General features: G+C 37.5%; 2 protein-coding genes and 1 long non-coding RNA gene across 5 annotated transcripts in view; 2 read left to right on the top strand and 1 right to left on the bottom strand.

Moving 5' to 3' along the window:
- Positions 1 to 8347, top strand: part of PUS10 (pseudouridine synthase 10) — a 71363-nt gene extending 63016 nt beyond the window's left edge. For 2 of the 3 annotated variants that reach the window (XM_019429985.2, XM_019429930.2), the window contains exons 16-18: positions 1590 to 1732; positions 4781 to 4880; positions 6980 to 8347. In XM_019429985.2, the coding sequence (XP_019285530.2) occupies positions 1590 to 1732; positions 4781 to 4880; positions 6980 to 7018 (282 nt within the window). In that variant the 3' untranslated portion in view covers positions 7019 to 8347. Of the gene's footprint in view, positions 1 to 1589; positions 1836 to 4734; positions 4881 to 6979 lie in introns of those variants that run through there. The other variant, XR_008417860.1, reaches the window with a different exon arrangement.
- Positions 8348 to 9261: 914 nt separating this feature from the next.
- Positions 9262 to 13458, top strand: LOC128773523 (uncharacterized). Its single transcript, XR_008417859.1, has 2 exons — positions 9262 to 12322; positions 12398 to 13458. It is a non-coding gene; the product is annotated as an uncharacterized LOC128773523 (long non-coding RNA).
- Positions 13459 to 18380: 4922 nt separating this feature from the next.
- REL (REL proto-oncogene, NF-kB subunit) overlaps positions 18381 to 21647 on the bottom strand; it is a 35572-nt gene continuing 32305 nt past the window's right edge. Inside the window, exons 8-10 of the mRNA XM_019429809.2 lie at positions 21535 to 21603; positions 21341 to 21406; positions 18381 to 20136 (exon numbers count right to left, since the gene is read on the bottom strand). Of these exons, the coding sequence (XP_019285354.1) occupies positions 19373 to 20136; positions 21341 to 21406; positions 21535 to 21603 (899 nt within the window). The 3' untranslated portion in view covers positions 18381 to 19372. The remainder of the gene's footprint in view (positions 20137 to 21340; positions 21407 to 21534; positions 21604 to 21647) is intronic.

The raw sequence follows: 21647 nt of genomic DNA, 5'->3' as shown, positions 1-21647 counted from the left end.
GCAGTGGTGGGTCTCCCAGCTCAGTCAGTACTTCCATTGACTAGGACTGGGAGTGAGTACTAGTACAGGGAGAGGAGCATTCCTTAGTCACTCATTTAAAGGCCAGTTATTTCTGTATTCTACAGTGAAGGCTGTATCTGTACAGATTCCTTAACAGTTCAGCCATGTCCTTTTTTTTGTCTTTTTGGCCAGAGAAATGTCAGACCTTATGTAGACAGCATATCTCAGCAGAACAACATGCTTCTAAATCAAAGAATTATGGAATCATAAAACCTACAAGTTAGGAGGGGCCATTGACTCACTGCTATGATCAAAACAGTCACACCATTTCAAGTGTAGTCTTTGTCAGAACTTGCTCTTTCTTTCTGGGTGGAAAACTTGATAGAGGGGAGACCAGACAGAAATCTTTGTTCTCTTAGCATGGCTTCAGGCGCTCCCAAGTCGTATAAATTAGGAAGGAGTTGTTCCAGCAAGAAATGGCAGAGGATTCAAAGTTCTCATGAACCTACATTTCTGGTTATATCCAATATCTATTTTTAAAACTTAGAATTAGTTGACCTTTTACAATTTTAATCTCTATTTCTTATTTTATGTCTTGTGACAAAAGGAAATCTCTGAAGAAAAACAAGGCTGTGCCCCTAAAAAATCTAAATTGTCAAAAGCATGTAGTATTGTTATTCTCAAGTAACTTGAACTGGGCTTACAAATACTGAGAGGTCTTGATTTATTGTACACACTTCTTTGTAGTTATTATATTGAAAATACTACCCTAAACAGTGATGTAACTTAATTTTCCAGATACATCTTTTCATATAACCAAAAAAAATAACCTAGTGAGTAGGTATATGGTTGTCCTTCAAACTTGCACACTGCCCATACACACAAGTGATGCCAAGGTCTCACCTTCTACAGAAAGCCATTTCTCACCTCAGCCATTCACCCCACTGTTAAATCATCTGTTGGGTCAGGGGAAAAAAAGGTAAGAACAGATCTTCTAGAAGAGCTCTGTTAAAATAAAGGATAGACTAGAACTCTGGGGTCCTAATCAATTTGTTAAATATTAGAGTAAATGAGACCTTGGGGATCATTTACTTCAAAGCCTTTTCAAAAAAAATGTTTATTCGTTTATTTTTGAGAGACAGAGCACAAGTGCACACAAGCAGGGGAGGGGCAGAAAGAGAGAGAAAGAGAGAGAGAATTCTCAGCCAGCTCCGAGCTGTCAAACACAGAGCCCAGCGTGGGTCTAGATCCCACCAACTGTGAGATCATGACCAAAAGCAGAAATCAAGAGTTGGAGGCTTAACTGACTGAACCACCCAGGTGCCCCATCCAAATCCTTTTTTAATAGCATAGGGAGGCCCAGAAAATGAGTAACTACGGACTAGATTATGAGAAGTTCCATAGAGCCTGAACCTTTGGAGGTACAATTTATTATAGTACCAGTATCTACCCTGACAGTGATAGATGGGGTCCACCAAAGAAGACCTCTGTGGTGAGCCATGGATGACAAAGGAGACACTGAGATGGGCTTCCCCGGGTGCCCTGGGAGCAAAGCTGACTCCATGGTTGTGTAACATATCCTCCTCTAGGACTTAAAGATTGACCAGAAAACACCCCTCCGAGTCCTGCATCGGAGGCCCTTGGCTGTGAGAACTCGCATCATTCACTCCATGGAGACGCGTTATGTGGATGAACATCACTTCCACCTCTACCTGAAGACTCAAGCTGGCACGTATCCTTTCGCCTTCCGCCCAGCAGTAATCTAAGCGGAACCTTAGTGGAAGAGTTCACGCTGCCCCAGAAGATAGGTTCAACTTGATCTAGGAACAATTAGGGTAAGGATTAGGTTGGAGAAAAATTCTGTTTTTGGGGGTGTGTGTGTGGGGGGGGGGGTCCCATTTAATTTGTATTTTTCAAAATGACTTTTTAAACCATGAGTCAGCAGCCAATAGAATGTGAACCTTAAAATAGTCACAGTGTCTCACACAATGCCCACTGCATAGTAAGGACTCAGGAAACAGTTCTGATTGATTCATTTATTGATTTGTGTCTTCATAACATTTTGCAAGTCGCATTTTCATAACGACATTTGGGTCCTTTCAGTATTTGGAGCGCTTGCCCCAGATTATTAAACACTGATAGTAGATGGGAGTGGCCCTACTTTACATACTGATCTACACTTTATTTGCCCCCTGGCCCAAAACAAGAGAACAGTCCACAAATGATCACTTCTTCATATTGGGCTCTGCCTTGTATGGTTTTGTATTAACCCTGAGCTGCTGGTTAAAATACATCTGGCAGTTGCCTTAGTCCTAGCTCTAGTTTACTTTTCAAAAGTGCTCCTAATATTTGTGTGTTTGTTTCCTGTTTTTATATTATTTAGTGATCCAATAGTATGAAGTGATAAAATACTTAACTATAATAAAACTAATGATCTACTTATGGATCGAAGGCAACAAAAAAAAAAAGTTATTTTAATCACCAACTAGCATTGTCACCATATTGCTGTAATTAGTCTGTCTCTCTTTCCCCACCAACCTCCTCCCTCACCCCGCCCTTTGACATCCCAGAAGCAACCAGAATTTGCAAAGGTGAAATAGATGTATGTTATTTACTCTTAAAATCTTTTCAACTTTTGGTTTAGATCGAGGGATTGATCTGTTGAGAAGACAGCAGGCAGACCTTTGTAATTCTGTTGTTTGGAGCACATTTGCCTACTGTAAATGGAATGTCAAAGAAATCACTTCTTTTTTGTTGTTGTTGTTCCCACTTTTTTTACCTAATTCCAGTTTAGGTGTAGTGTGCTCAGGTGAAATGCAGTGGTCTTTTGAAGAAACAAGTATCTTTTCAATCTTACTAAAACGTTTTTAGGACTAGCCATGTACCTGAATTTAAGGGATTAGCCAAGAAAGACTACTTGGTAAAGCTTTAGATACCATGTGGTTATACACAGAAGTATGTGGATTTTTCACATACATTGCCCAGTACACTGAACTAGTTCATTTGACTTATACCTCATCCTTCTGGATATGAATAAGAACATTCTGGCCCTTCCAGTTGGTTATTCTGGGGCTTTTTGGTCATGTCCCCTCATCATTGCTCCTCAGAAGTAGCATTCTCTAAAGAAAGTGAGAGAAAAAGAATTATAACTGTTGTGTAATTATGCATTTAGTAAAGAAGGCAGTTACTAGATAATTATATGTCTTATCCTTGAGTCAAAACATTTGGTGAAAGTAGAGTGAATAAACTTTCAGAAAGTGAGGACATCATATCAGCATGTTAATGGTGGAAGTGTTTTATCATCTAAGAATAAACTTACTTTTCCTATTCAAATTATATCAAGTTTTTATACTAAGTGCTGGTTTATAGAACACAACATAACGCTAAATGAGTTTTACTGAATGCTAGCAAAATTATATCTTTCAGATAAATATTTTCAAGCCTGTAGTAGAGTCCTGTGTAAGGAATATTAATATAATCTTAATAAGTAATTCTAGGATTAACCATTGACTTCAAAATTCGAAGACCTATGAGGGAAACACAAAATTGCCCCTTTAAAAGAAGAATTAACCTAATTCTCTTGTTAACCATGCAAGAGTTGCAAACAAGAACTTAGGTCCTTTGATAATCCTTCTGAAGGACCTTTCTCAAGACTAAATTAATATTCTTATTGTCCCTCCCATCCTACTCCTATTGTGTCACTGGGTCACATTACCAGGAAAGCCATCATTGAGGTTACTCTGTGTGTGACCCTGTGGAAACTTATCATTTGGCAGATGCCAGCTGACATTATTGAAAAATGAGGCCAAAAAGATGACAAAATGGAATTTGTGGCAGAGAAAAAATAGCTAAGGTTTTGTTTTACTTAGTATTGAACTACAGTTAACTTAAAAAAATCCATATCCATGGGCCCCTGGGTGGTTCAGTTGGTTAAGCGTCCAACTCTTGATTTTGGCTCAGGTCATGATCTCACAGTTTGTGAGTTCAGGCCCTGCCTGGGGCTCGCATTGACAGCACAGAGCCTGCTTGGGATTCTCTTTCTCCTCTCTCTTTGTCCCTTACCCTGCTCGTGTGCATATGCATGCACACACACTCTCTCTCAAAATAAATAAATAAACTTAAAAAAAAATGTACATCCAGGGTCGCCTGGCCCGCTCAGTCAATGAAGCGTGTGACTCTTGATCTTGGGTTTGTGGGTTCAAGCTCTACACTGAGTGTAGAGATTACTTGAAACAAACAAACAAACAAAACTTAAAAAAAAAAATTCCATAGCTAAACTTTGGCACTTGGAGGTGAACTAAAGAAAAAAAGAAAGTCATGACTTTTAGTGCTGAGTCCTGCTGTTGGCTTCCAGGCTGGTGGGAACCAGTTGCCAGAGCTTCTTTTCTTCTTTAATTTTTTTTTTTTTAACATTTATTTATTTTTGAGAGACAGAGACAGAGTGCGAGCAGGGGAGGGGCAGAGTGAGAGGGAGACACAGAATTGGAAGCAGGCTCCGGGCTCCGGGCTCCAAGCTGTCAGCACATAGCCCGACACGGGACTCGAACCCACAAACTGTGGGATCATGATCTGAGCCGAAGCTGGACGCTCAACCGACTGAGCCACCCAGGCGCCCCCCAGAGCTTATTTTCTAAGACACACATCACTGGTCACAGCTCGGAAATAACCTTACCCTTGTAACATTTCTGCTTTTGTCTGTCCTTTCCCTTTTACCTATCAAATCTCACCAAACAGTTGGTGCTGCATAGCTATCTCCATTGTTTCCTTAAACAAATCCCAGCTACATTAAAGAGTTTGTACATGGAGACTTTGGGAGAACCAAGCCGAACATTGGCTCTCTAATGAATATGACTGCAGACATTCTTGAGCTGGATGTTGAGGTAAACCATTTTATTGTGGAAATGCCTGTTTGTACATTGAATTCAACAAAGTTCTGCTTTTTTTTGGGGGGGGGGGTGGCGCATTAAGCCAAACAGGTACCTATCTCTATTCACCGTAATAGGTATTTGAAAATAGTCAAAATCTCACAGTAGCATTGTATTGCAGGGAGGGACTCTTTGGAATTTTTATCTTTTTAAAAAATACAAGGTCTCATTTGTGATTTTTGCAAATATATAGCTAATTTGCTAACCAAGTTGCTTTACATGTGGCATGAGATCTTAAACCCTTAAACGGAGTGAGGAAATGATGCTTAAGAGCCCTTCATATGTCCTTTGGACTCTAGAGAGTTAATTCCCATACCTGTTTTGTTTCAGGAGTTTCAGATTGCTCAGAAACATACATTCAGGACAGGGATAGAAAATGAGATAAGCCAACGGTTATTTATAAAAGCAGTTCTGTAAGGGACCTCTATGATGTGGTACAAATTCTCTGCTCTAATAGTCTGAATTGAAACAAGGTTAAATTCTTAAGTATTTAGAAGAGTGGCATGAATAGGTCTTTCAGGAAATTCTCCATAAGTATTTTTTCTCATTTGAGCATCGGTAGGTATTGAGTCACAAGTTGTGTCTCTGACAAATACCTGTTGAGGAAGGGGGTCCCTCTCCCAACCCACCCCCCAACAAAAACAATTTTAGGAGGCTAGCATTTTGCACCTGGGATTGATGTTATAAAAAGAAGTGGGTATAACTGCCTACTGTGAAAACATCTATGGTAATCACATGATCACTGGAGCATTAATACCTTACTGGCAGTTTTCTTCAGAGCTTTCAGATTAGATTTTATACAGCTCCTGCAGTATAGCCAGTGACAGCACCTTCAAGGTTGCAGGGAGCCTTCTCATGAGACTTATTTTGAGGAAGACAACCTTTAGTTGAAGAAAATCTCAACTGCATTCACCTTCCTTGATTTCAGTTCTTAGAACAGTTTAGGAATATCAGAGTCACGGGCCAATGTTCCTCATCCCTGTTTGTCCATTGGAATCACCTAGGGAGCTTTTGAAACCTCTCCTGCGTTCAACACATACAAGATCATGGTATGAAATATTTAGTTTTCAGGCATGAGAGACAACCCATGAACTTATATATGGGTGTTAAGTACATGGCTGTGTTCTGAAACAGAACCAAAATATCTTGGGATTTCTAAAAAATACACACACACATACACACACACACCCAATTTTCCTGATTCTGGTAGTAACTTGTAGATTAATTTAAAAAATCATGTCTAGTAAATCATACTGGGTTTTAAAATTTAAGTCTCAAAAACAAAACAAAACAAGACATGGGTACAGTGGATTTTTTTAAACTTTTCTCTCAAATTAGGCCCTCTTACAAGGTGCAATTCATACTTGTAAATTACAAGGTGCAATTTCATACTTGTAAAGCCTAGGAAGTGATTGCTTATGTGGAGAAAAAATTGTCTGCTACTGTAATTTCACTATGACTTAAAGGTTTTGTTCTAGAAGAGCCAAACCAGGTGAGTAGAGATAGATAAATTTGATTTTTCAAGAAACAAAACTTCTGAAATGATACTCAATGATCATTTATTCTTTTCTAGTTCCAGGCGCTCTTTCATATTCATTTATTTTTCATTTGGTTGCTAGGTTACAAATAACACTATAAGTGTATAAACTGCTTGAGTATTTGTTAAATGCAAGATGGGAAAATGAAAATGATCTGAAGAGTAAAAGTTGCTGAGACTTCCGAGGGAAAGTTGGTCTTGCTCCCTGAGTTTGTTTGCTACTTTACCCATAAATAACATTTAGAAAATTTAGAGGTACTCTAGTCTCTTACTGTTCAAAGGTACAATTAATAACTGGCTGATAACCAAATACTCTATGAATTCAGAAACAGACCTTGGGCCCAAGAATCTCAAGGCCTCATGTGGATTTTAGAGTGTTGAACTGTGGTATTTAATGACTGTTCTTCAAATGCAGTTTCTTCTGTTGTGTTATATTAAAACTATTAAGTTTAGAAGCATTATCAGCAAATGCTTACTGGAACAGTAATGTTTTAATGTCTTGTTTTCTTCCTTCTAGTCTGTAGATGTTGACTGGCCCCCTGCTCTGGATGACTAGCTTTCAAACTTGGAAACACAGAGTAGGGTTTTCGTGGCACGATGTGGACATCCGTTCAGCATATACTGTATGATGGCTGTTTACTCACCATAACAGTGTCTTGGAAACCATTTGGATCATGTTGATCTATATATTTTAACATTTGTTGTAACATCTCAGGATCTATATATGTGTATATTTTGTGTTAAATGTTCTAAGGATATCTTATGATTTTTCTTGTTCCCTCTCCAACCCCCACAAGCCAAACTATGAATAATGGAAACATTCTCTTAATTATTCCATTTAGAGAAGTACACAAACAGGATGCATTCTGATAATCTGAGAAGCTAGAATTTCTTTCAGAACAATTTCCCTGCACAAGACATACCACCTTCAAAATCATGTTCTAAATTTGTTAAATGATCTTGACAAAAGATCTAGATTTATACACAGGACAGTATCCTATAATATCCTAAGATATCAAATGTAAATCTGACATCATTGATATTTTTCCCGGTAAACTTCAAGCAAGCCGTTGTCAACAGAAGTACTCTTTGGTATAATCTGTCACAAATCTTAATGGCTTCAAGTTACTATTTTGACAACCTAAAAAAATCAATACCTTTCCTGGGGAGGGAAAGTGAAACTTAGGAATTGAGGTGTACCCTGGTAAGAGACTTCCATAAATCTTTTAAATAAGGAGACACAAGTGCCTTCAGTAATTTCAACCCCAGGGATAAGATTTTGAAAAATTAAGATTGCTAAACAATCTGATATATTCCAGAGTGCTTCAATATATTATCCAATTTCCCACATTTGCATCAAGTGGATAGGATTTCATCATTTCCATTTTATAAATATGAAAACCAAAGAATGGAAGTTAAATGATTTGTCTAAAATTGTTAGTTACTTCCTTAGGAGGGGCTAAAACTGAAGTGTCCTGGTCTTTAAGGTCCTTTCTTAATAAACCTTGTTATTGAGCACCCACTGTGTAAAGGAGGCACCTGAGAATGTCATTTAAATGCACTAACCATGAGAATTGACTTTTAGAATTCAGATGCCAAATCAAGGAGCTTACCAAAAAAATAGCCCAAGTGTATTTCATATGATCTCATATGATGACCATTTGTTAGTAAGTTGGTACTATGAAGAGAGAACAGGAAATAAGCCAAACCTAAAGAAAATGGATGGGTCATTAAGAGGAATGTTTCAGCAATATCATTAAAATTTGAGATTTAAGTATAATTTGTCACCCTGATTCAACTATCTGAGCTTATTTTAAAACACATGTGACTTGGATGGTATTGGATTATTGTTTTCCATCTCTTCATTAAACCTACTTCATAGATACCAAGATGTATTATTCATTTTAGAAATCAGGCAAATTATCTAATTGACATGAAGTTCCGTATGTGAATACTAGCAAAAACTTTTTTCACTATTTTCAATGCCAGAAAGTGAGAAAGGGATAATGGAAATAAACTTCTGATAAACAGGTAAGAAATTTTGTGTGTTTCTCCATTTCTGGGGAAGTTTTGCCACAAAAGATTTAAATAATTTGGGAGATAGTCTTTTGCATGTTTCTTGTGGCTCAGCCTTGAATTTAGTGGAATCTCTAAACTGGAAAAATTAAGAACTTCCTTAACAGATTTCTATTTCTTAAATTCCTATTCCTGACATGCAAAGTTTTAAGCAAAGACATTAGCTGTTCATACTTTATTTATTCCATATGTTCATATATTATGAGACACAGGTTGTTAAAAGTTAACGTTAGGTCTTTGTGTTATGCAGAGCTGGGAATATTAAGTAATGAGTGCTACAGTTTCACTTTTGCCCATATAAAATTATTTTTAGTTTTGTGATCTCCCCTCATAGCTTTGTTTAAATTAAGTCTTTAATAACACTTAAAGAAAGGGCCTATTGTACTTCTTAGTATTTCTTTGTTCCAAATATAGTCTGTGATTTAGTTTAGGAAAAACAACTCTGAATACCTGGAAAAGAAAAAAAGAAAAAAAAAAATATCCCAAGTAAGATAACTGGTGACATTAACAAGTTATATGAAAGAAACTTGGAAGTTAAATTTCCATTTCCAAAGAGAAAAACATTTTACTTAGGCTGATCTTTTCTTTTGGATCTTTATCCTTGATTATTAAGCCCATGTAAAGAGAATGAGCTTTGACACAAGCTTTTTGGATTTTCTGAAATGGTACCCCCCTCCTTTTTTTTTTTTTTTTTTTTTATTTTGAGAGAGAGAAAGTCATACGGGAGGGGCAGAGAGAGAGGGAGAGAGAGAATCCCAAGCAGGCTCTGAACTGTTAGCACAGAGCCTGACATGGGGCTCAAACTCACAAACTGTGAGATCATGACCTGAGCAGAAATCAGGAGTCAAATGCTTAAGTGACTGAGCCCCCTAGGTGCTGCTTTTTTTATTATGGAGAAAAAAAAAATACTGCTTTTATGATATTCATTTATTTTCATTTTGAAATAATTTCAAATTTACAGGAAAGTTGCAAGAAAAGTACAAAGAACCTTTTCCCCCTAAACCATTGAGCCAGTGATGCTTCATCACCCTGAATACTTTAGTGTGTAATTTCTACAAACAAGGAAATTCTTCTTCGCCACAACAGAACCATCAACTCAGAAGTTCACATAGATATTACGACTGCGTAATCCACAGACCCCACTTAAGTCTCACCAGTTGTCCCAACGGTGACTTTCACGGGCAAGGGATCATGCTTTGCATATAACTTCCGTTCCTTTAATCTCCACTAATCTGAAAAGTTTGTCTTTCCTTGACTTTCATTACTTTAATATTTTTGAAGATTTCAGGTCAGTTATTTTGTAGATTGCTCCTACATCTGGGTTTGCTTGATGTTTCCTTATTAGACTCAGGTTGTACCTTCCTCGCAAGAGTACCATAGGAGATACTATCTTCTTGCATCTTATCAGGTATTATACAATTTTGATTTGTGCAGTTGCTGACGACTGGATTTTAATCACTTAATGAAGGTAGTGTCTGCCAGGCTCCTCCACTTTTATAGTTACTCTTTTTTCCCTTTAATTAGTATCTTATAAGGAGATCATCACACTTTCATCTATTAATTTAAGCATTTGCTGAAGATTTGTCAAATACTGATTTTCTAATTCCACCGTTCCTTTTACATTTCTTGGTTACCATTCCACTGAAAGGCAGAAGTTTCCCTTCTTGTGGATTTGTGGCTTCCTGTTTTATTTGACGGGTTATAATTTGTTACTTACGAATGCAAATGCATACACGCACAAACACATTACTTTACACATATTGAAAATTGGGAGTTGTATACCAGTACTTCCAATTCCAACCTTATTCTAGCTTTCTCCCTTTTCATATTTGTAATACCTTTCTCTGACAGAAATCTGGCTCCCATTAGCCTTATTTATTTACTTGATAGATCAGTCCCCCTCCTAAATAACCAATCTCCTATTTCTTATTCCAGATCCCAGAAAGTCCCCTCTCTACCACCCTCAAATGTTCTCCTTCAGCTCCACCCAGCAGTCCCACACTGGGGCACCACCTTTGCCTCCTGTGGCAAAGTACTTACCTGTACCTTGCTCACAATAAGTGAATGACTTTTGTCCTGAATTATACAGGAAGGGAGAGAGGCAGGAAATAAGTCAGGAAGGCAGAAAATGAAAATCTTTTAAAAATGCATTTTAGTACTCTACAAAAATTATCATTTCACAGAACAGTTACATATGCAGGTATATTCAGCTATAGCTTTCCATAAAAATGCCTAATGTTTCTAAGCAACCAAACTACCTTTCCCAAGGAGGATGCTATAAATAACAAAATCTCATCAATAGTTTAAGTCAAACGACAACAAAATTTTAAGTCTTTGAGTTTTTTCCATTTATTACCACGAAAAAAAAATCACTGTATACAAAGATATTACAAAGGTAATAAAATATTCTGTACAACAAAAAGCATCTTGACATCTTACAAATGATTACATCTTGATGTGACATTTAACATAAATAATTGAATACCTGAGAACTTAACAAAAACCACTTTTTACAGTGCCTTCAAATTTATTAGAGCCCCTAAGAAGGGTAATTCATTAGTTAACACCATTTTTAAGTACATTCTTTTAAAGTCATTTTATTATTTTTTTGAGAAAGAAAAAGAGCACAAGCAGGGGAGGGGCAGAGGGAAAGAGAATCTTAGGTAGGCTCCATGCTCAACATGGAGCTTGACGTGGGGCTCGATCCCATGGTGCTGGGATCATTCCCAGAACCAAAATCAAGAGTCAGATGCTCAACCTACTGAGCCACCCAGGTGCCCCTTTAATACATTCTTTTAAAACATAAGACATATAAAGGGTTTGTCTAGACTGTACCATGTTCCCAATGAAGTCTCCTGAGACTAAATTCCATAAGTAGATCCCCAAATACTCCCATCTTCTCTATTACTACATTTTATGCAAAGCTACACTGTTTTGATTATGTAATAAGAAAAACAGCCAAGATGTTTACTTTTATCAAAAACACATTTTATTTACTCTGCTGATATCCCTGAAAACTCGATTTACTGAAGCACCATTATTTACTAATTATAATTACTGTTCACACATAACTAAGGAAAAATTTTAAGTTCTTTCAATTCTTTAAACATTTAAGATTCTTTAAATTTTTGAAAGTCCAATCGTAAACTGAAGTGGAAACGAGTGGTAAGTGACAAATGATAAATTCTACCCCCTCTAAATAGATAATTACTAGCAGGTGGTATTTTTTCCTAAAGCTATAGACATTTCGAAATGAAACATATTTAGAAAATCTTTAGGAGAAATGAATGTTTAAAATTTTTATCTGTGTTTTATTTATTAGTGACAGTAGTGGGGACATAAAGGTTTTTTCTTAACCTATACTTTTGTATCATGAAAAAATTACAATTACTTTTGAGATTCAATCTTATCCAATGATTTTAAGTCTGTGCTTTAAATTCTGCTAAGATGTATTAGTTAAAATAGCAATTTGACTAAATCTTAGACAAAGGCATAAGATCAGACACAGACCATACATTTCGCTCTCATTAGCTGCCCACTCCTGGGCTTATGTTAAATAGCATGAAATTTTTTATTCTGTGTGCTACGAAAAGCATCCTAATTTTGCCCTTTTCATACTCAACCCCTGGGGGGGGGGGGAAACGATCAGAAATCTTTCAGTGGCAACTTCGTTAGCTATGATGAGGCTCCCTTGTAGGAAGATAGTGCTACAACTCCCAACTCATAATCAACTTTGGCAAATAAATTAAGGATCCTAGAATTTCAGAACTGGAAATGATCTTAGGTTTGCTATATAACAGAATATGGTAGAAAATGGTTCTGTTAAAAGTAAGGCCAAATAAACTGGAAATGATCTTAGGTTTGCTATATAACAGAATATGGTAGAAAATGGTTCTGTTAAAAGTAAGGCCAAATAAACAGCCTCCAGATCTGGGCACAACAGATGGTCACTCTAAAGAGAAACCCATCTCAGAGTTCCTACTAAGTAATCTACTCCATAGTTCTCTGCATATATTAGAAGGAATGTCTGGATTTAGAGATTACTCAGGGCCACAGGATACACATAGATGTTGGTTTATTAATATTTCATTAGCACTAGTTTCTTGTGCATTATTTTATTTAATACAACACATCTTGTGAGGTAGGTAAAGAAGGTATTATCTGCATTTTATATCTGGAGAGAGGCCCACAGAAGGCATGATTTGTTAAATATTGCATAACCTGTAAGTTGCAGAGCTGAAAATTCACACCTAGATGTTCCGACAAAAAAAATCCCTACTCCTTCCATTTTCCCACGCTATTTAACATCACGTGGCAATTTCTTTAATCCCCTATTATATAACAAGTTATTGGGCACTACCGGGCAGCCTAGATCACCAATTCCAAGTCTCTTAACATGGACAAATTTTTTTCTGAAACATTAGGTTTAAAACTGACAACCCAGCTTTTAGAGGAACCCAGTTACCAATTTAAAAGGCCATTATAATAGTAGGTTCTGATGACAGAAATAAGAATAGTGGTTTTGAGATATAGGTACATTGGAAAGGGCATGGAGGAAACTTCTGGGATACTGGAAATGATTGTTTACATACGTAAAAATTCATCAAGCTGTACACTTAAAACTAGTCCACTTTCTGTACTTTGCAGAGTATTTTACCTCTTAAAAGAAAAAGACTGACATCTGTGAGAGCAGGAGATTTATCTCCATCACCTGTTTCATTTCTAGCACCTAACACTGTGCTTTGCACATTAGACATAACAAAAATGTGCTCTGTGAGGGAAAAAAGGGGCGCCTGGGTGGCTCAGTCGGTTAAGCATCTGACTCCTGATTTTGCCTCAGGTCACTATCTCACGGTTCATGAGTTTGAGCGCAGAGCCTGCCTGGGATTCTGTCTCCCTCTCTCCCTGCCCCCCCCCCCCCCCACCAAATAAATAAATAAACTTTTAAAAATGTGCTATGTGATTTATTACATTAATACTGGAGTGTCTGTGCAAGGGTACGGTGTTGAAGAAACGCCTAGAAGATTAAAACTGCCACATACAGCAGAGAAAAGGAGCAAGGTCAGAGATGTGAAACAATCCTAATAACTATTAAAGTTTCTACCTAATACAGTTGACAGTATAGGAAGCAGACAGTAAAGTATTTCACAAGCTGGGTAATCTTGGCATCACTGCTTTTCCTACCAGCTTAAGTAACCTTTCCCCTTAAAAATCATATCCTTGTCCACATTTTATAATCCTCTGTCAGTTTTATCCTTCCCTCTTTAATGAATAGCTACCATTTATTCAGCACCAACGATGCCACAGATGGTGCCAAGTGAGAGTCCAAAAGCCAAATGAGACAAACCTTTAAGGACTGTACTTGACTGAGAGGATCTCGGCGACAGGCGCACGCACCGAGCTGTGTCTCAACTGGGGGAGGACTCAGCTTCACGGAGGACAAGCCCAGTCTTAAAGGATCTGTGTTGCTTAGTTTCTGGTGAGGAAGTTTATTAGTGTAAATGCCTTTTCAAATTCCAAAATCTCAATTCGGAAATTCACTGTATGATAGAAATCTAGACCAACTGACATAATGAACAGGCTTTAGGCTCCAATGGAAAGATCAGGCCTGTCTAAAAAAGGATATCATTGCAAATTTTTATTTTATTTTAAATGAGCAAAGCCATGTCACTTATTTGTATTCTAATGAGGATGAATATTTGCATGGTAAAATAAACACTGATGATTTAATGTACCCAGTGTAAGAAGCATAATATTCATTAACAGATATAATCTTTCACTGAGACATACAAAAACATGCTTAAATAGATCTAGCTATATAATATGACATATTGATGTAAGAGTTCTCCACATTTTTATTAAAATTAAGATTAGGACATCAATCATATCCTTTACCCATTACTATTTCAAAAAATAAAAAACTCTATATGCTTTTTCAAAAAAAGTTTGTTTATTTTGAGAGCACCCACACGGTGGAGGGGCAGAGAGAGAGTACTCCAAGCAGGCTCTGGACAGTCAGTGTGGAGACTGACACAAGGTTCAAACCCCCAAACCCATGATATGACCTGAGCCGGATGCCACTGGGTCCGCTGAGCCACCCAGGTTCCACCCGGGTGACTGAGCCACCCAGGTGCCCCTATATGCTTTTTAATTTCAAAGTGTCCTCTTCATTTTTGTGAGCTAGTTACCTACTACAAGGCATTAATAATTCCTTTCTTTCAACTCCCTATACCTTGCTGTTTTCCTTTGTCCTCTTTGCTGTGAACCAAGGTACTTTTCTTTAGCAGGGTGTTTCTGCTGCAAACCCAGTTGCTACTACATTATGCAATGAAGTCAGAAGACTGAGCTTGTGACATCAATATAGGTTGCTACGGTAACGCTTTCCATAACTATCACAGGCTCTTCGTTGTAGGTTCAAAAGAGGACTTCGGTACAGTAGCCAAATAGCTGGAGTTATTCAGCCTAAATTACAACAATAATTGATGCAAAAAATGTTTTATGCTAACTATAATAAATACAGATTTTTATATTTAAAAAAAAAAAAAAAAAAAAGGACAAGTGAGTATGTTAAAGGCATGGAGGCCTGGCAGCCTGAGAGATTTTTCAAGGAATGCCAGCTACATAATAGGGCTTAAGGAGAATGTGGTATTATTGTTAACCACAGTATACAGAAGATTCTTGTTGGGGAAAAGAAATGAAGACCTATACTAAGAAAGCACTAGGAAGGAAGGAGGGAAAAATGCAAGTCATTTTTATGAGGCAGAATTAAAAAGACCAGATGACTAAGTATGAGTGTGAGGGAGGGAGAAAAGGAATAAAATGTGACTTTGAAGTTCCTATTAACTATTCTGGGTGGCAGGGTAAATGGCAATCCCATTAATGAAAGTAGAGAATCCAAAGGGGGAGCCAGTTTATAAAGGTAAGTGTGGGCAGCATGAGAGAAAGCTGAAATCGTGGGCATTGATGAGGCCACCGAGGGGAAAAATAGCACCAAATGAGGGCTGGGGATGAGACTGGAAAAAATGTCAGCCTCGGAGAATCTCATCTACCACAGAAGCCTGGGAGGAGCATCCAAGGAGGGAGTGGCCAATAGGGAAGAAGGTTATGAATAGGTCAGGCAGAGTGAGGACTGACAAAAAGACACTAGATTTGACAAGGACAGTGACTCTGGCCCTCTCCCCAGAATATTATGAAACAGTAAGCCAAAGAATGGGAGCTGAGGAAATGGGAGGCTGAAAGCATTTCCCAAGCCCAGATGTGAAGGAAAGGGCATGAAGTTGGTAGGAAAGATTTTTGTTTTCTTTCTTTTTAGACTAGAGAAGACATTTACCACATTTATACAAAGAAAACCGGCACTAAATGGTGATATGAGGACACAAAAACAAGACGGGAGAGATAGGACAGTCCAAGGTACAAGTAGAGTTCATTTAGAAAGGCAGAAGGGCACCTTTTCCTTGGAAACTACGTGTGAGAGCATAAATACGTTTAGAGATCAAGGAGAAGCTGGCTGCCAAATTCTTTTTAAATTATAAAATAAATTCTACAATCAGTAAATAGCACCTGAAAAATGAGAAATCCATTGGAAATACTCTAAACACAGATGTTGCAGTATCTTAATGCGGCTTACACAGAAAAAAATCCAAAACTGCGAAACAAGTCAATTGCTTATTTAATGAAAATCCACTTAGATATTCTGTCTGTGTTTAAGCTTGCCAGTGCTAATTAATATAAAATTATAGGATTCTCTTTAAAAAAAAAAAAACAAAACTCAGCACCTATGAACCACTATCTGGAGATATCCTGGGTTCATATTTTGAATAAAAAAGGAATTATACCTTCCAAGTTTTCCTTACTTACTGGTTAAGTACTTCTAAAGCATGCTATATGCTTACGGTTTTTAAAGTTACATAACAAATGTTTTGATTTGAAATCAAATTTCTGAGAAATATTAATGGTACTTGTGTTTACTCTTTTTCTTCTGCTTCCTAAACTATCCAGACCTCAAGTCAAGATTTATCTTGCTCGCCGTATCATTTCCCAGGATCATTCAACTCGGAATTTTTATTTACATGACATCCACACATTTCCCATTTTGATTGTTCCAATAAACTTTATTGGTTTGCTTGGACACTACGTAAGTGAAATGACACACTGTTTCTAGCTCGGAACATGCTCAATATTTATGGGAGATTCTGGTTGTAAAAGAGACTAAGTCTTTGACAAGCTATTTACTTAGCATCATGACAATTCCATCACAACTACTATTACTGCCTAAATTCTACCATCATTTTGCCACTGGGATTGCTCTGCTTTCAAACAATTTGGATTACCAGTATTAATCCTTGACCTGAAGGTACATGATTCAGACATAAACCCCATGTCACATTAAACAGAATTATAAAAAATCCTAAGCATCTAATAATTAGAGCTGGTCTTTCAAAAAACAAAGTTCTATAATACTTTGAACATTCTATTAGTACCACACTTTGAAAGTTCTAGTAGTAGTACTTTGAAATAACTCGGTGCTTAATAGGAGGCAGACACTATTCCACAAACTGGGGATTCAATAAACAAATGCTTAGTAAAGTCAGATCCTGATAAGTACCATAGACCAATATAAGGGAGAGGGGGCATGGAGTGCTCATGTGTAGAGGGTTGAGTAAGGCCTTGATCAGCAACAGCTGAGTGACTCCGAAGGATGTTAAGAAGTGAACCACGCATGTATCTGAGAGAGACAGGCAAGGCAGAGAAAACACCAAACACAAAGAGTCTGAGGGATGAGTATAAGTGGTGTTTTTGAAGGGAGGCTCCAAATGCCTGGAGCTGAATGAGGAAAAGAAAACGGTAAGAGATGAGACAGGAGAGGGAGTGTGGGCCTGCTAATTTTAAGGACTTTGGTCTTTACTCTGTGTGGGAGTAGGGGGCCACTGGATGGTTTGAGCAGATGACTGACAATTTGACTTCTTTTAAAAATAATTATTCTGGCTACTTTTGGGAGAATAGACAGTAGGGGCACAAGGATGTAGGAGCGTTTTTGGAGGCTATAGGCAGGAGATGATACGATAGTGGCTTAGAATAGGAAGTTGATAGTAGAGGTCAAAAGAGGTGGTGAACTTTGGATATATTCTGAAGGCAGGGCCTACCAGATTTGCTGACGGATTGGATTAGGGAGATAAAAAATGAAGGATGACTCCATGGTTTTGGACCTGAGCAACTTTAGGAGCATGGCATTACTATTACTAAGTTGGGGAAGACTGAAGGAGAAGCAAATTTGGGAGGGAAGATCAAGAACTCAGTTTTAGTTATGTCGAGTCTGAGCTTTAATTAGGTTCTGAGCAGAGATGTCAAATAATCAGTTTTGCATGCATAATGTAAGCTCCAAGTCTGGAGGTCAGGGGATAGGTCTAAGGGTAAAATTTAGGAAGAGGGCACGAAATTGGATGAGATCACAGTGAGTCAGGAAACAAGAAAGAAGAGAAGTCTAAGGAAACTTCTTCACCTTAAAGACATGGATGTAAAGCTAAAATCACAAGCAATTCTAAAGGTAGGGATTTAAGACCGAAATGTAGAGAACTTCCCCTGCCTTGAAAGCTCACTTCAACTCCCTTCTGTCCAAGTTAAATTTTTAAAGACTTTTGATTTACATATAAATTTAAGAAACTCAGGGGCACCTGGGTGGCTTAGCTGGTTAAGCATCCCACTCTTGGTTTCAGCTTAGGTCATGATCCCAGGGTCATGGGATCAACCCCTGCACTGGGCTCCACAAGGAGTGTGGAGCCTGCTTAAGATTCTCTTTCCTTCTGCCCCTTCCCCCAGCTCATACTCACTCTCTCTCTAAAAAAAAAAAAAATCTAAGAAACTCCAGAAAACCCCTTAGGGGTCACCTTGGCCCATGGGTCTCAAAAATAATAAGTAATTCATTTTTCCAATGACATAGTCATTACAGGTTTCACCTTAAATTTGCTTAAAAGCAAATATCAGTTAATTCATTTACCTAAGAATACATTAATACAATATAAAAGAAGTATAAAAAAGTATATTTGGAAAAACTAGAGCCTTGTTCTCTCTCACCTTCTCATTCTGTCATGGGGAAATGGGATAGGACTCTAAAGACAGAATTCGCACTGCACACAGCATCAGGTCACATGTTTCAAAAGAAGAAACAGTAAGGCCCTTTTAAATTTCCATTTCAGAATTGTCCTTTTATGGTACTTTCTAGCTTTATATTCAATATACCCAAAGTTGTGTGTGTGGGGGTGGGGGGGTGGGGGTTAACAGGAAAATTGGTTTTATTCAATATTTAACATGTACTTTATACACTTATGTCAAATAATGATTTAGCCTAAGCTGAAGTATGTGCTAGTTTAATAAACCTTCATTGGATGTCAGACTCTATAGGGCATCCTAGCCTAGAAGTTCAGTCTGTGTAGATTTATCTACTCTTTGAAGCAAAAGTCTTCTGTAAATGCTGGAATTTTTCCTCCTCTTCCTGAGGTTAGGAAATGATTTCATCCCTCTCTTTCAAGCTGTAGCTTCAGCACTGAAGATTCATCTTTCATTATATCCTGACAAATTCTCTGCCAGCTAAACAAGGAGCTCCAGAGCCAAGATCGCCTGTTAGAGGAAGGCCCTACATCCCCAAAGTTTTATACTTCTCTCTGATAAAGAAGTTTTGAACTGTCATCTTTTAAATAAAAAACAAAACAAAACAAAACCCTATGTTATAGTCTCAGAGAAATATAAAATACTGTATCTATATAGGTAACATAAAAATGGTTACAAACATGTCAAAGGATTTAAATCTTGAGTAACCATTTAAATCACACAAGTTACCTTAAAAATATTCAAACGCGAATGAGTCGCTCAATTGCTCATTCTGCATAGTGCCAATACCTGAATACTGACTATGAACAAAGCCATGACTGTTTGGATTAGTACCGTTTGATGGCCCCGACTCATTCATCATACTGTTATCTGTACAATTGAAATCAGATCCCTCAAATGCCTCGGACTGTGCAACAAAAGCCGTAGTACTGGAACTGGCGCCTGCTGACAGACTGGAAGAGGACATCTGATGGAGCTGTCTCAAGTCTCTCGGGTCTAACACTGAATTACATGAGGGGTTTTCAAGATTCATGCTCACAAGTCTTGGATTATCAGACTCCCTCATGCTGTCATTCATATTCACAGGGCAATTCGGTAGCATGTTGGCATCAGAAATACCATATAAATCAGCTGATGACATGGATGATGCTTCCATTCTGCCTATGTCATTAGCATTGTTATAAATGCAAGCATTAGAGGCATTCAAATCACTCACAAGAGGTATTTCCAGATATGGTGAGACACCTTGTGAATTAGAGGAAAGTGTCCCCGTTGAAAAACTACTCAGTGGATTTGTGTTGACTGAGCGTGAGGTGGGGTGGGCCCCTGAAGACCAGCTTGAAGGCTGAGATACCATTGCAGGTATGGCTGGAGTATGATGTGACAACGCACTCGAGATGGACACAGACGAGGAATAGTAGGAGTCTGCTTGGCTTGAAATGCCTGAGGTCCTGGACATATCTGTCAAAACTGCACCATGAGAAAAGTTGGATTCTGTGGGGAGGAAAATACATTTTTACAAAACTGAAATAAAAGTATAAAAAATATCTCTAAATTAAAATAGCATAAACACACTAATAAAGAAAACTTTCAAGGACACTGATGTAACAGTTTAGATAAAAATAGTAAATTGCACTTTAGACATGAGTCTAAAGCTGCATTCTGAAACACTGTTTTACAAATACCTTTAATTTTGTAAGTTATTTGGGCATAGTTAACTTCACTCCAGTTAAATATGAAAATCTAGCTTCTGAGGCCCTAGAAAGGTATTTTTGAAAAGTGAAAAATAAATCCCAGAATTTCAGGGGTCCCGGGCTGGCTCAGTCAATAGAGCATGTGACTCTTGATCTTGGCGTTGTGAGTTCGAGCCCCAACATTGGGCGTAGAGATTACTTTAAAAAATAAAGCATTAAAAAAAAATCAGAATTTCAGGTAATGGGAATCTAACTAGCCAAAACCATTTCAAATTCACTATTTTTAGGAGAAAATGGAGGGATGGAGGAAATGCTCATTAGGGATGATTGAAAAATCCACATAACTTGCTAAGATCTATTAAGCTAGAACTCTAAAGTACCATATAATTCCCAGTCAGAAAGAAATTAAGGATTCTGTATCTATTTATATAGTATATGACTGCTTATACATACTCAACCAGGAAAAAGCACTCATTTAAGAATGTTAAGGGGAACGAAAGACTTCTAATTAAATAACCCTGGTTGAATGATCTCAACCAGAGGTTCACAACTTTTTTTCTGTATTTTTCACAGAGCCAAATATTTTAGCCTCTGTGGGCCATACAGCCTCTGTTGGAACTACTCAGTTCTGCCACTGTAATGCAAAAAAAGCAGCCACAGACAATATGTCATCAAATGAGCGTGGCTGTGTCCCAGTAAAACTTTAAAGATAAGTGACCCGCCAGATCCAAACCACTTCTTCCATGACACACCATAATTAAGTAAAATTACCACCATATGAACAAATGTAATTACTCAAACAATGAATCCCAAAAACATAATCATAGTTTCCAACAGGACTTTAAATGGAGATCAATTCATTTAATATCCAAAGCATGAAATAATTTGTGGGAATGGAAAATAGCAAAGAAGCAGTTTTCATTCTTAAGAATGGAATTCCAATATACTGTGCAAAGCACTGATCTTTTGACCATTTAAGGAATAGTCTACAGGGGATGAAATACCTTTTTTGATGAATCGTCCTTCTCCAGTTGATCCTAGACCAGGTCTAGGTCTTTCAGGAAAATTAACTGTTGTGATAAAGTTTTTTCATTATTAAACGCAATTTTAAAAATAACATCAGTTAAAATTTGGAAAATGGGATAAAGTAAAAACCCCCAAATCTATTTAAATACAAATCAATCCAAAATACTCTTACCACAATCTTGCCACAGTTTCTGGAAAAGTAGAGTTGTTTTTTGTTTCTTTGCTTTATTGCCATAAGTATCTGGTTAAAAAGAAAGCAGGAAAGTATGTGAATCATCATAGGAT

Source organism: Panthera pardus, unplaced genomic scaffold, assembly GCF_024362965.1.
Source record: "Panthera pardus isolate Hobbes unplaced genomic scaffold, ASM2436296v1 HiC_scaffold_25, whole genome shotgun sequence".
In the NCBI taxonomy this organism is placed as follows: domain Eukaryota; kingdom Metazoa; phylum Chordata; class Mammalia; order Carnivora; family Felidae; genus Panthera; species Panthera pardus.
This window is presented reverse-complemented; position numbering and strand designations above follow the sequence as displayed.